General features: G+C 38.4%; 1 protein-coding gene across 1 annotated transcript in view; it reads right to left on the reverse strand.

Annotated features, from left to right (window-relative positions):
* CNTNAP2 (contactin associated protein 2) overlaps nt 1-16,193 on the reverse strand; it is a 2,243,420-nt gene that overhangs the window by 926,463 nt on the left and 1,300,764 nt on the right. The window contains exon 11 of the mRNA XM_050786136.1: nt 1,093-1,199. Coding sequence (XP_050642093.1) covers nt 1,093-1,199 — 107 coding nt within the window. The remainder of the gene's footprint in view (nt 1-1,092; nt 1,200-16,193) is intronic.

The following is a 16,193-nucleotide window of genomic DNA, read 5'->3' on the forward strand; positions in this document are numbered from 1 at the left end:
ACAATTTCTTCTTGCACTTTACTACAAATAACACAATGGAAAGGCTTAGAGAGCTGTATGACATTTTTACTATACCCAGGGCTCTACTCTGAGATAGTTTGCTTGTCACTATTTCCTAAAAGTGAAGTGAAATGTTTGTATAATCGGAGGATTTAGATATCAGAGTTTCAGTGTTTGGGCATACTGAGAGAAGCTTGAATCTCTCTTTTTCTCTTGCGCTTCCTTCCCTACACATACACACACACACACACACACATGCACATAGATATGCACACACTACCCAACAGTTGACTCTCTTCTCGTAATTATACGATTTATGCCAAATCTGTTTTCAAAAGTGCTTTGTTTTCAAAAGTGTTTTGCAAATGGCGATGCATTATTGGAAAATTAATATTATAATTATAAGAGTTAGCATTAAATTTTTTAAGTATGAAAATTTATTTTTTATTTAACCTTTTGGAATAAAGTTGTTATATAAACCAAGGCGCATTTGTGTTATACTAGTCATTTTTGCATGTTACTTTTTATTTTTGCCATTTTAAAATATTTTTACCTCTTATGTTTTCATTTTACATCCATTGGCTTTTAGATATTCCATTTCGGACTCATTTCTTTGATCTAAAAAAAAAGGTAGCCGAACAGTTGGGCTAAAGCATGAAGCAGCCATCATCCAGAAACTAAATGTTCCAATTACACTCTGTCTCCCTCTCTGATTAACTGATAGATGAGGGTCCAGTCAGAGACGTCACACTAACACAATTTCCCAAACCAGTCGATCCAGCAGACGTGAGTTAGACACAGAGAAGCGAACCCAAGTTTGGCCTTCCAATCTCAACTACGTGGTTATGGAACAGAGGAAATGCTGGTCCTTCTTTTTGAGTCATTTTTATTCATTTTACCAGAGAACATATTTTAACAAGTAGAATAGTATTTTTTTTTTTTTTTTTTGAGAACTGACAATTGGAATCTTGTTTTTTCAGATTCGAGTGATGTATTACGTGGATTATTCAGGTTGCTGAGCTTCAAAGCACAGCCCAAGACTTGAGATTCTCATGCAACTACAAGATTAAAGTGAGATAAACTGGCACTCACAGTTGTGGCAGGTGGCCCCACTGTATCCTGTCTCATCACAAGTGCATCTGAAGCTGTCCCATGTTTGCGAGCACTTCCCACCATGCTCGCAGTGATTGGGCACACATCTGTCAGAGAGAGAGACAAACAGAAATAAATCAACAAACAAATGAGATTTATGAGTGGCCAGATTCCAAGCTGTCTGGGCAATATATCATTTCAATGCCAGGTTGCCTTACCAAGGCAATTAATCCTTGTTAGTTTAAGCAGATTAATATGATTCATGATGGAAGGTGCCAAGCGCAACAAAGATGATGTATCACAGGCCTGGTGCTTCCCATTTTTTGAGTAAACAGTAGATACTAACAAACAACTGAGGGATTTACTTGAATATCACAGATTCATTTCATTTTTCTTTTACCCCAAAACAAAGACAGCAGCTAAATTCCCTCCTGGTGAAAGATCGAAGAAAAGTTGTCTTATTTCTTGTTTTATTCTATTCTTTATCAAGCCAAATACTGACTTAAAGAGGGGTATCGCCAAGTTTTTCATAGCAATTTGAGTTTTTGAAATAATGTCATGATAACAGCAATGAAAATATACTAACCTAGAAAGAAAAGACTTCTAAAACTTCCAAACACCTATTTCCCACTGGATAACTAAAGCAGCCTGCTTAAAGACGCAGCAAGCATAATACAGAGGAAAAAAATACAGGTTTTCTCTTCAAATCTTCAAATCTGTATCTTTTTATTAAGATGACTAATGGTAACTACGTAACTTAATCTTTCCGAACCTTAGTTTTCACCTTTGAAAAATAGGATAATTCTATCTTACAAGTAATTTTAAGGTTTGGAGATCATGTTCATGAAGTATTAATAGACAATTAATAGGCAGGAAATAGTGGGCCAATAAATGGAAGCTGTAGGTATCTGAAACACAGCCTCCAGGGCACAGCTGGACTGTACCTCAGAAACTGAGAGGCTGAAATTTGTCCTGAAACCTCCCTGTTTCAATGGCACAGACCCTTTCCTTTCTCCTGGTTCCATCCATCTGCTCATCCCTCCCATCAATTCCCCTCTCCATCTACCCCACAACCTGATTTTTGTTATAATCCTGCTGAAGATGCTCCCAGATAACAAAGGTATTCATTATGATGTACCAGTATTCACAAAGGACATCTAGACTTTCACAGGGAACTGTCAAAAACAGGAAAACTTTCCCAGATTAAAATAGCAGAATCTATAATCATGGGTCACAGGAAAAGGACAGATAAACAGCCACCCAGCAAGCAACCCCTTTATCATAATGCCCTAGCAGTTCCCTGCTACAAAATCCGATAGAGCTGGCCTCAGAAATAGCATTCTCCAACTCCTGTTCTCAACTGACCACTAGCCATGCCTAAAACCACCTGTAGCAGGGCTTGGCTCCATTTGGCATGGAGCCCCTGGCTCTGAGAAGCTGTACTGTTCTTCCACAACTTCTTACAAACTTTTACTCCTGCAACAAACATGGATTGAGCACTTGTTGTATGCACAGAACTATGGAAAATAGAAGATGACTAAGACTGCACTCACAGCCTTGCAGAAGAGCTCATAGTTCATATAGAAGTAGATACAGGATGTATGAAAACTACAGTGTGAGGAAGAAATGAAAAACAGCATAATTCAGGGACAAATAAAGTACTATGGGATTTCACATGAGGAATCACATGTACATTTTGGGCACAATTGAAAGCTTTTAGGTTGAGACTCAATAAATGGACAGGACTATAAGAGAAGAAAATGAGAGGAAGAACTTTGGGGAAAAACACAATATAAACAAAAGCATCTTGTTGAATTATCATGAGGGATGGAAAATTCACCCTAAATTTAATAGGCACTTACTTTTTATAAAATTTGGGCTCAGTGTTATCAAGGCTACAAAGATGTTTCATCTCCAAATTTGAGTGGAGGTGGGTGGGGATCTGATTCATGAAAAACGCAAACCCAGAAGAATTCGATGAGTCATAAAAGGTATATGAAATGCTATAGAAATTTGGATACTAGAGGAGTTACAGGTGGATGATGAACAAAGGGCTTCATAAAGTTCAAAACATTTCACCTGGGCCTGAAGAGTTGTATGTTTATGATTAAAATGTTGAAAATTGTTCCTAGCAGAAGAGGTGAGAAAAGCACTGATAAGGAGGTGGAAGAGTGAAAGTAGTGGGCAGTCCAGGGTTGTGAGGGTCCTTTCCTATAGCCACTATTCTGTACGGGCCCTGATGCGTGGGGACACACACAGCAGAAGGTGTTTACATCCAGAGCAGGTGGTTCTCCACATCATGGAAGGAAGCAATGGGCCAGACACTTCAAAATTACATGAAACTAAAACATCCTTGATACTTAATTTTGGAATTCAGTACATATATGGTGTTGTATGGTATATTTACTTTCTAAATTATTGTGGGTTAATATTAGCTCAGCCTAATATTGAAAGTAATTTACATCAGCTCATTATATCAATTAATTCGGGGGAAGTAGTGCAGAAGTGTACTGAGCAGCAAAGGAAAACCAGGCTGGAAACTAAATGTGGTGTAAATAATGGGCAAAGTAGAAAATCATCTTGATGATAGAAAAGATTACTGTGTTCTTACACTCATGCAAAAAGCATATATCCATCAAGTGAGATGAATGAACACAAGTCATCCCTCTGTATCTGCGGGGGGATTGGGGGATTGTTCCATACCCCCCCCCCAACCCCGTAGATACCCGAATCCACACATTTTCAAGTCCCTGTTATAAAATGGTGTAGTATTTGCATATAACCTATGCACAGCCTTCCATATAATTTAAATCATCTTTGGATTACTTAGACTTATCATTGTGTTGTTATTTTTTATTTTATTTTTCTATCTGCCATTGGTTGGATCCACAGATGGATTTACAAATATAGAGGTCCAACTTTTAATATTTTTCTTCTTTGAATATTATTTTTATTATTTATTAATTTTCTTATTTATTTTTGAGACAGAGTCTTGCTCTGTCACCCAGGCTGGAGTGCAGTGGCACCATCTTGGCTCACTGCAACCTCTGCCTCCCGGGCTCAAATGATTCTCCTGCCTCAGCCTCCCAAGTAGCTGGGATTACAGGCGTGTACCATGACACCTGGCTAATTTTTGTGTTTTTATTAGAGACAGGGTTTCACCATGTTGGTCAGGCTGGTGTTGAACTCCTGACCTCAAGTGTTCACCCACCTCAGCCTCCCAGAGTGCTGGGATTACAGGCATGAGCCACTGCCCCCGGCCGATTCTTATTTTTAAAATTGACATTCTCCCTATGATGATTATGGGTATTCTAATTCTTAATGGTGGAAAATGTTTTATTTTCTATCCAACTTGGTTCAGATATAATTGCAAACCCTATCACCATATATATTTTTTAAAAAGTTAGGACCAGTTACCAAGCAAAACAAAATACGAATTAACCTAGCTGCCCCTTTCCTATTATTTCTTCTGTATTTCCACAGAATCAGTAACCTATGTCCAATACACTATTATTGCATTGCTTAGCAATGGTTTGTTGAGCACCTGTCTCTTCTGAACTGAGAGTCCTACAATTAGGGGGTTTTATCTTACAATTCTTTATGTAACTAGGTACACGCTCAGTAACCACCTATTGACATGTTGACTGAAAGAACGGATGAATGCAATACTAGAAAGTTACACCACCAAGAAACTGAAGTAATTTCAGAATATCTCTTTTTCTGTGAGAAATATAGATTGTTTGTATCTATGATTTTATTCTCAAATCCAGATTCTTACGCTAATAAACTAATTTTTTTAGTAGCCACAAGGAGTGTGTAATTGGTTTCATGGTGTGTCCTAGCTTGGAAGTTTGATTCACATAAAAAATAAATCAAAATGACTTGACTGCTTCTACTTGAGAATGACTTGACCGGGATCAGGAAGGTACAGGGGAGAAGTTGGCAGGTGTCAATTTCTTGCGATCAAGGGATTCCAGAAGAAGTGATGCATACGATTAACTCGGGTTCCAGACAGCCCTGCCTTCTCCGTTGAACTCATACTTTTAGTTCCAGCTTTCAAAATGCTTTAGAATCAAAATGCATTTTATTGATATAAAATTCATTTAGACTTCAATACTTATAAAACAAACGAAAGCTATATTTTGGAAGGTCAAATGGGCTGCAATTACTTAAAGCAAAATAAATCAACATGGACAGAGAGTGGCTGCTTAGATGGATGTCACAATTCAATCCAGGGCTATGGATGACAGTTGCACTTTTATTTTACCCATAGCATCTCTTTTATTTCTGAACTTGATTTTAAATACAAAGCATTGGGAAATTTGGGATTCACAAACAGAAGAAACTCCAGATTTGTTTGTTTGTAGTAGCTTACTTTGTAGTAAATGGATATTATTTAATTAAGCAGGGATAGTGGGAGAAATTTTATTTCAAATCCAAAAAATGTTAGCCTGACAGCATAACTGTAATGCCTTGCTAATCATCAACGCAGCTTGAAGGTTTTTTATCTACAGTGTTTAAAGTTAAAATAGACATTTTAAAATAAAATGAAATCAAATCTTTGTGTTACCTTCAAAACCGTATTTGGTTTTGTAAAACCTGACATGAAAACCATAGTCATAGCACCATGACTCCAGAACATGGACATGTGTTCTGGTGGTACCAAACAGCAATTAACAGTGCCACGTGTATCAGAGTAACTTGCTGTTCTGTATACACAGAATCTTTGGGACTCAAAAGTAGGGTTTCTCAAACCTTTGTGTGGATAGGAATCTCTTGAAAATCTTAACGATTCTGATTCTTGCAGTTAGAATTGGAGTCTGGGATTCTGAAATCCTAACAAGGTCCCAGGTGATGTACATGTGGTCGGTCAGAGAACCACGCTTGGAATAACAAGGCTCTAGAGCATCACACTTCTCTGCAGCGGGGTCTCAAAGGAGAATGCAGATGCTGAGTAGGAGGAGAAAGAGCCCAGGAAGGGAGCACAAGGAGGGAAGACAGCCTGCAGCCAGGGTTAACATGATCTATTCAGTCATTTCTCCTAAGACTACTTTTCCATAGGTCTTCCTACCATGTTTTAACCTGATTCACTCAGAGTGACACATAATAATCTTTGTAATCTCATTTGGTAAATTAAATCATTTCTGCACCTGATTGTAGACTTCATATAATTCAGAGAAAGTGATCACTGACTATAAAGGCAGTTTCATTTCTTCGTAAAATCAAGTTCAGCATTCTTAATCCCACGGTCAGCTAAGACGTTCCCCGTGCTTACATCACATACAAATAACGGTGCTAGAATATTTAATTTGCTTTTAGACTAATGCCAGTTTTACACCTGGACATTAAATATGCCTTGTTCTAAACTTTAGAAAAGACTGCTTCTAGGTTACTGATAGCTTATTTTTGTAAATGATTAGACCATTATTTAAAACAATTTATAAGTTATTATTCCAGTATAAATTGCCTCCTTAATTTATGAGTTTTTCCCTTCATCTAAGCATGAAATTTTATTTTTGCTTATTAAGACAAGAAATATATTTAGAATGCTTGCTTCCTTGACTACTATTTTTCACACTCCTGACTCTCAGAGCTATTTCCATAATCATAGCGTTTCTGCTGCATTACCTTCTACCTTGATCTCAACAATATTTGAGTACTTTTCTTTCTATACTAATTAGATTTTGATTTCAGTTGAAGGGATATTCTCTATGGAGTGTCTTCTATTTATTTTATTCTGCCTTCTATTTATTTTATTCAAATAGAAATTATATAGAAAAGTGATCACAATTCCCGTAACTAATTTAATATTTTATTACTACATAACATTATAGTGGTAAAACTAGAAATGCTAATGTAATGTTGGTGGAGGCCCTTCATCAAGCGTTTATTTATAGAAATATTTAAATGCTAAGATATTTACTGTACCTCCAACATTATGCCCAAACTTTTCATTAAAAAAAATCAAGCCAGGCCGGGCGCGGTGGCTCACGCCTGTAATCCCAGCACTTTGGGAGGCCGAGACGGGCGGATCACGAGGTCAGGAGATCGAGACCATCCTGGCTAACACGGTGAAACCCCGTCTCTACTAAAAAATACAAAAAAAACTAGCCGGGCGAGGTGGCGGGCGCCTATAGTCCCAGCTACTCGGGAGGCTGAGGCAGGAGAATGGCGTGAACCCGGGAGGCGGAGCTTGCAGTGAGCTGAGATCCGGCCACCGCACTCCAGCCTGGGTGACAGAGCGAGACTCCGTCTCAAAAAAAAAAAAAAAAAAATCAAGCCTATTTGGTCTACATCTATTGATCATTATTTTGCTATGATGAGAAAAGCAACTTAACTTGGGTTTTCTGCCTTTTAAACCTTTTTTATTATAATGAACTAGAGTTCACTTTATCTCATTTTGCTAATTTACTTAGAGCTCTACTTTTACCATATATTCCTCATTGTTTTGTAAATAAAATGTATTTTGAAAGATTGCTGGCTCACAGGAGAAGAATCTGCAAAACCATCTGTCTATTCATCTGTCTCCAGGTTGAACTGTATTAAACCTAAATAAATAACCCTAAGTTCCTTTAAATCAGTCAGTCGCCTGCTCCACGTAAGACACTCTAAAACAAATAAGGGAAGTTTTGTTCTCAAGAAATTCCATTTATTCATGCAAACATAATTAGCAAGTGAGTTCTATATATATATATATGCCAGATATGAGAAATATTGGTACAGAATGAAGATCATAGGCCACTGTTTTATGTATGTACAGAAGTTTTATGGAATAACAGATCTTTGAAAGAAAGTTTAGACTTGGGTAGCCTGGAAGGAGGAGGAGTCCCCCTCTACATGGGGGGAAGGCAAGGGCCCGCACGTTTAGTTAAGCACAGAATGTGGTTGTGAAGTAATGAATCAGTGAGTTTGGCTAGAGAAGAAAGTTTGCACACAGGAATGAAGATCACAGCAGATAGTTGTGGGTGCCCACGCCGCGGCCCTTTCCCCTTTCTTCCTGTCATCACCTTGCTCTTGCTCAGGTATTCAGCCTCCTTCCTGTGGCTGGTGCCTTTTGGAAGGGGATGCTATTTCAGTCTCCAAGGAACAAAAAGGAAAGAGCCAGGCTTCTTAACAAAGTCATTAAGCTGTTGCACACTCTTCTGCAAAATTTACAATCCTCTTCTATAGCAATAGAATTTACGTCTTGACATAGAGCCACTACCAGTCACAGACAATGTTTTCCAGGCTTTAAGTTACGTGGCCCTGGACTAAGTTGAAGGCAACGGAAGTGCCATGGGCAATGTCTGGGTGAAGCCCCTAAAGGGAAGGATATGTAGTATTTCTCTTTTTTTTGTCCTTCCCAACCTCCTTCCAGAAATGAACCTGTGATAGTGAGAACTGAAGAAGCCATCTCAGAACAAAAGAGGGAATAAAAGGAAAATATCTACGTCATCTGAGCTTTGGATAGCATGTCAGCCCTGGGCCACCTACCCAAAGATTTTCATGAGAGGGAAATAGAATTCTGGATGTTTCAAGCCACTGTTATTTTGGGTCTTTGTTATAACAACAAATAGGCCAGGTGCCGTGGCTCACACCTGTAATCACAGCACTTTGGGAGGCCAAGGCAGATGGATCACCTGAGGTCAGGAGTTCAAGACCAGTCTGACCAACATGGTGAAACCTCGTCTGTACTAAAAATACAAAAATTAGCTGGCTGTGGTGACGGGTGCCTGTAGTCCCAGCTACTTGGGAGGCTGAGGCGGGAGAATAGCTTGAACCCAGGAGGTGGAGGTTGCAGTGAGCCAAGATCGTGCCATTGCACCACAGCCCGGGCAACAGAGCGAAACTCCCTCTCAACAATAACAACGACCAAAAAAAAAAAAAAAAAAAGAGAGAAATAGAGAGAGAGAGAAAAAGAAAAAAACAACAAATACATATATCCTAACTAAAATAGGACTGCAGTTCCTCTACTTGGAGGCTGACCTATATCTTGCCTTCTTATTACGACAAAATACGTTTGGTGACTGCTATTATTTAAGTCATTTATGTGTTGCCTTATATGCAGCTGAAAACAACTGAACTGACAGATGTTAAATGTACAAACATAGGTTGGGTTCAGATTGTAAAATGTATTAATTATTACATTAGGGATTTTCTTGGAGAATGTAGCTTTGTTTGTTCATTCAACTTATATTTATTGAGCACCTACTGTGTAAACTCTGCCATTTGATTATGGTTTCTTATCAAGAAGCTAAATAGCAGGAAACAATATTTATGGGAGATTGTGTGATGATATAGTGTCAATTCACTGTTTAAGGGATTTTTGAACTTTATCCAGAGGCAAAATAAAGCCAGCCATCGAGAGATGCATCAGAGGGATATATTCTCTTCACCCCTAACGGAATAGTCTTAACTAGCTTTGGCATTTAGAACATTTTTTATTAGGTATGGAGAGCATTGAAAGTCTTCAAAAATGAACTTACCTGATAAATTCATATTTTAAAATATTCAGGTAGTAATAGGTGTAGGATAGACAGGAAAGGGAAAAGCTAAAGGCCAGATAAACTCAACAGCTATTTTAATGCTCCAAGTAGAAAATCTTAAAAAACTAGAGTAGAATGAGACCACAAGAAACCCAAAAGGATTAAAGGGGTTACATTATTCATTTATTACTTGGAGGTAAATTAATTAAGATGCCTCAGATATTCTGTGTGTAGAAACCAGTGATTATCAGTGGCATTTTCAATTTGAGGTAATAACTTTTCTTATTTAACAAGGAAGTTTAGAACCTGATAGGTTTTGATAGAAATTCTTACGAAAATAAATTTTAAACTCATAATTTGTTTTCTCATAATGGGTTAAATTTAGAATAATTGTAAACTATACTTCTCCCCCAAAAAATATTTAGCCTTAATTCCATCTCATCTCTTTTATTGGAGGAAAAAAGATGAAGATAACAAAAAGATACAAGAAATATTGTGCCCCAAAGTACATTTTCTGAAACGCACAATAATATGTAACATGATACTTGTTTTAAGTATCAAGTTTGAGTTATCTGCTTCTCTGCTTCACGTCCATAGATACATTTTATTTCACCACAACCTGCTGTATCTTTTTTTTTTTTTTAATGACAGAGTCTCACTCTGTTGCCCAGGCTGGAGAACAGTGGGGCCATCTCAGCTCACTGCAACTTCCGCCTCCTAAGTTCAAGTGATTCTCCTGCCTCAGCCTCCCGAGTAGCTGGGATTACAGGCGCCTGCCACCACACCTGGCTAATTTTTGTATTTTTAGTAGAAAACGGATTTTCGCCATGTTGGCCAGGCTGCTCTCAAACTCCTGACTTAAAGTGATCCACCTGCCTCGACCTCCTGAAGTGCTGAGACTACAGTCGTGAGCCACCGTGCCTGACCAACCTGCTGTATCTTTGATTACAAATTGCAGGGGCAGACTAGGAAAGGTTTATGGGTAGGCATGAACAAGGAGAGAGAGTATATAGTGAAAAGTAGGTAAAAGGAAGGAAGATGAGAGATAGAGGAAGCGAGAAAGACATCCAAGGTACTTAGATGTTGGGAGAATATAACCACAAACATTGCTAATGGGAGACTTAAAAAGTCATGATGAATTCTAAAATTGATACATAAACACAGAGGCTGAGAATATTCTGAAATTGAAGCTCAATAGGTAAGATTATCAATAGTAGATAAAATATTTACTAGATCCACAGTAAATATAAACTAATATTGGTGCATTAAAATATAGGTAAATCAATAGAATAGAATTAAAAATCCAGAAATAAATACAAAGATTCATACAAGTTATGTTAAGAGTGGCATGTTAAGTCAGTGGAGAAAATGGTTTACTTAGTAAATGATGTAAGATGACCAACTACTCATGTGAGAAAAAGAGGACATCCCCTTCCTCCTTCACCAAAATAAATTCCAGATAGATGAGAGATTGAAAACATGGCAATAAAAAATAATAAAGCATGGTGGAATACTTTTTATAAACAACTAATATAGAGGGTATTTCTAATGAAGACATAAATCCAGCAACCATTAATAAATTTCACTACATAATTTTTGTTTATATCTTGAGTGACCAAACATAGCCAAATCCAAATACAAATTGGTAAGCATATTATAATATGGCAGACAAAAGGCCATTTTCTTTATCCCATAAAGAATACTCAGGAACTAATAAGAAACATTTTGATTGGAATATGAGTAAAGAGTATGAACAGGGCAGTTCACAGAAAAAAAAAAACCACGTAACTTTTAAACATATAGAAAATGTTCAACATCATTCATAATCAAAGCAGCACAAATTAAATTTCAATGAGATTCATTGAACATCTCTCTGATATTTAATGGGAAAAGCCTTCTCATGCCCTTTTTTTGATCAGAGTGCACACTGGAGAACAACTTGATAAAGTCTATTAATTTCAAATGTGCATATATTGAGACCTAGCCATTTCATGTCTAAGAATTTATCTTATACATGCGCTAGTGTACTTTCCCCAAATCATATTTTAAAATGTTTATTGCATCATTGTTTGTGTCAGCCAAAAAATCTAGGGGAAAATATTTATTGGTTAGAAACGTAGTAATAAATTAAGGGATTCTGTACAATGGAACTCCTGACAACCATTAAAAAGACAAAGCAGATCTATGTGTACTGATAAGGCACAATCTCAGAAATATATTGCCAGGGGAAGAAAGCAAGAGGTAAAGAACAGTGCTTATAATATGCTTCCATTTGTTTTAAATGACGATTGTTCTGGCTATTGTGTGAAAAGTGAATTGATTGTGGTGATGCATGAAGGTCAGAAATCTCCATTTTCCCCTCCAATCACTCTTCAGCTTCCCCTCCCTGCCCTCAGCTCCATGAGGCGGAGTACACTGAGAGATCCTAAAACCTCTGACTTCTCCTTGATTGAGCTTAGCCAATCAGCAGATTGGAGTGGGCAGAAGCTTTCGGTCAGGCTATGCATTTTCCTCTCTAGTGAGGTTGCCTCAGTCAGCCTTCAGTAAGACAGTCAGTCACTTCTGTTGTCTGCCCTGTGCTACACTATATTTAATGATTTGTTTTTATTTTCAGTGTTTTTGGTTGTCACAGAATGTCACTTTTTTTTTTTTCCAGACAAAATCTCGCTCTTGTCCCCAAGTCTGGAGTGCAATGGTGCAATCTCAGCTCACTGCAACCTCTGCCGCCCAGGTTCAAGCAATTCTCCTGCCTCAGCCTCCTGAGCAGCTGGGATTACAGGCGCCTGACTAATTTTTATATTTTAAATAGAGATGGGGTTTCACCATGTTGGCCAGGCTGGTCTTGAACTCCTGACGTCAGGTGATCCGCCCGCCTTGACCTCCCAAAGTGTTGGGATTACAGGCGTGAGCGACCGTGCCTGGCCAAGAATGTCACACTTTTAAAAAAACTGTGGTTCATCTCGGTTCTTGAACGCATCTGAGCTCTCTAATATCTGCATCCCCTCATCTCCTTGGGCCCGGGTGGTGTGAGTTCTATAGCTGCTCTTCCTGGATTCCTGCATTTTCTGTGTAGGTCCTTTATCCCTTGTAATTCAACCATTTGTAAAAACAAAACTTTTTGAAAGTACCTGAATTTAAGTGGATCGGCTCTGTCCTCTTCGGAATGTTACTTTTATCACAGAAATGGAGAATCTGTATTTATATCATCACCTATACCCATATCTGTCTATCTACATAGGCATACATATTCTTATCTGTGAATAGAATGTTTCTGAAAGGATTACATTGGATGCTATTACAGCGGTTTCCTTGGAGAGGACCTGAGGTGCAGGGAAAACTTATATTTGACCACATTCCCTTTCGTATTATTAAAAATAAATTAAACCATAGGTACTTATTATTTTGTCAATTAAAACAAATTACTTAAAAAAAAAATTCAGGAAGATAATTGGACCCTCAACACAATTACACAACCAGAGCAGGGGAAAATTTTCCGGTGCTGCCGCTATTTGAAAGGAGCATTTCTGTTGGCATGCACTCTGTGTCCTATCTGCTCTGGCTTTGTCAACCCATTCAACTGATACTTTTCCAGAATTATCAACTTTTCTTCTGCATTAGTTCTCTCACTATATCGCCATTTATGTTATCTAAAACAAATGATGAAACTCTCCCTTTCAGCCCCATAACCTTCTCCAGTTCCTAATTTCCCTAATCCCTTTCATAGACAAACTCCTTGAAAGATTCATTGAAGCAAGCTCTTAACACCTCAGTCAACTACAGTCTGAAATCCACTCTCATCTGTCCACAAAAGCTCCTTTGCTCAAAGGCATTCACAACCTCCGTTTTCTCAGTCTGTGAACGTCTCTGAACTCACATTATTGCCCTGAGTTGATTCCTGTTTCTTCCTGGCCCCTCCTTAACTGCCTCAACTCTAAGTGCTGGCATCCTTAGGGCTCAGCCCTTGGCTTTCTCTAAGAAGGATCTAAACTTGTATCTCTAGTTGAGACTTTGAGAGTCTCAAAAACGGACGCTCCACCTGCTTCTTGATATAATCACTTAGAAGTATCAGAGGCATTGAAGGGTGAATATGATCAAACATATCTTTGGATGTTGTTTCTCTAATATTGATACTCCTCCGGTCACCCTTATTACAGTTCATGGCACCATGAAACCAGAAGTCATTCTTTACATTCCTTTCACTTCTACATCAGTCATTAACGAAGCTTTGTAAATGAAAGTTTGGAAACTTGCTCCAATCTGTCCACTTTTCTGTGTCTCTGCCACTCCAGTTCAACCCACTAACCCCACCCACCCATTTTGCAGCTTCTTCACTGGACTGCTCCTTCCCAGTCTTGCCTTAATTCATTCTCAATAAAATGCCAGATTGATCTTTCACATGTCATGCTACTTTACAAATCGTTGATGGGATGAGTGCGGTGGCTCACGCCTGTAATCCCAGAACTTTGGGAAGTGGAGGTCGGTGAATCTCTTGAGGTCAGGAGTTTGAGACCAGCCTGGCTGATGTTGTGAAACCCCATCTCTACTAAAAATACAAAAATTAGCCAAGCGTAGTGGGGTATGCCTGTAATCCCAGCTACACAGGAAGCTTACGCAGGAGAATTGCATGAACCTGGAAGGCAAAGGTTGCAGTGAACTGAGATCATGCCACTGTATTCCAGCCTGGGCAACCGTGTGAGACTCAGTCTCACAAAAAAAAAAAAAAACAAAAAACAAAAAACAAAAACAAAACCCTTCCTTTCATTTAGGAAGAAATGAGCTCTTATATGTTTCTGCATGATCTGCTACCTGCTTCTCCACTACCGTCTCATGCTCCTCTTCTATAGCATAACCCACGGAGAAGCAAAAGGAGGGCAGGTGTCAACTGGACACTGAGCAAAAAAGTGTGAGGCTGCCTTTGCACGCACACTTCTTTTTTTCAAATACACTCTTTTCCCCAATCTTTACAAAAAGATCTGTATTTTTTGGTTCTTCCCTTAAATGCAATTTCCCAAACCTTTCTCCTCTGTCTTCCCAATCTAAGGTAGTCACCACCTTCATCTACATTATCACTTTTCTACATATCATTCATCTACTGTCTGGCATTGAGTAGGTTCTCAAGAAGAAATGGTTGAAGGAATTTTGAGTAAGTGAATATCAATTAGTTTGAACAGTTGGAAATGGCTGTCAGAACCTTTTTTTTTTAATATTTTGGCATATTTGCTTTATATGAACTATTTCAAGGAAAGTCGTAGACATGACAATACTTAAACATGCATCTGGTAAGAACATGATTCTATATAATCTCAATACCATTGTCCCACTTAAAATACTTCCCTAATGTAACATCAAGTTCTTATTTCAGATTTTTCCACGTGTCTCTTTTGTAAATAGCTACCATCATCTCCCAAAACGGATTCATTTAAGATTCTCACTTTCTGGAAATAATAGGCCTGTTGTCTTGTAGAGTTTTCCTTTGTAGTGTCACTAATTTAACTTCTAATATCTCTTGGAACTGCCTGTAAACTGAAAGGTCTAAAGTTTTTGTAAGTTTCAGATTAAACATTTTGTGCAAGAGTACAAGGTGATGCTACGGTCTCCATCTTGCATCATACTGTTATGGCTTTTCTCCCACAAAACTTCATGGATAATTTTTTCATCACTTTTGACTTTTGGCACAAATGCCATCCCAATGAGGCCTGCTCTGATCACTCTGTTTAAAATTGCAGGCTGACATCCTGGCGCTCTGCCCTGCTCTTTCTTTGTTTTACTCCCTCTGCTAAAATGCAGTGAAGGTGGGGATCTTTGTTCACTGGCATATAGTGCCTGGCACATGGCACATGCTTGGTATTTTTTGAATGAATTTCACCCTACTTCAGTTCAGGGTGTTCAGATCAGTATTTCATTACAGGAAAGATTTAGTAAAGCAGAGTACTTCCTTAGTAAGATATTTTGGGAGAGGTTTCCCTAAATTACAGAACGGACATGGAATTGAACTGACATTTCATAGGCTGGCTTGAGGGTTTTGTGCTCCATTAATGATTACCACAAAGGAGCTTCATGTTTTAATTTATAACTCTTTTGTGTATTCACTGTGAAAATAGGGCAGTTTTCGGCTGTCACGGCGGCTCATGCCTGTAATCCCAGAAGTTTGGGAGGCCGAGGTGGGTGGATCACTTGGGCCTGGGAGTTCAAGACCAGCATGACCAACATGGCGAAACCCCATCTCTACTAAAAATACAAAAATCAGCTGGGTGTGGTGGTGCCCTTGGGAAACTGAGGCTTGCAAATGGCTTGAACCCAGGAGGTGGAGTTTGTAGTGAGCCCAGATGGTGTCACTGCACTCCAGCCTGGGTGACAGAGTGAGACTCTGTCTGGAAACAAAAAAAAAAAAAAAAAAAAGAAAAAGAAAAAGAAAAAAAGAAAATAGGGCAGTTTCCATCCTGCTACTTTCTTCAATAATCTTTAAATAGTGAGGAAAGTCAAAGTGTTTCAGAACCATTTTTCTAACATATTTGTACATAGAAACAGAGAATGTCTCAGACTGCTGACTTCCAAGTGAGTTTTAGTTTATCCCTTTTCTCTCAAATCTGTCACACAGTTTGAGTCTAGTATATGATCTCATGTCTAAAATATAAT

The sequence above is a fragment of the Macaca thibetana genome, chromosome 3 (assembly GCF_024542745.1).
Source record: "Macaca thibetana thibetana isolate TM-01 chromosome 3, ASM2454274v1, whole genome shotgun sequence".
Taxonomy (NCBI): domain Eukaryota; kingdom Metazoa; phylum Chordata; class Mammalia; order Primates; family Cercopithecidae; genus Macaca; species Macaca thibetana.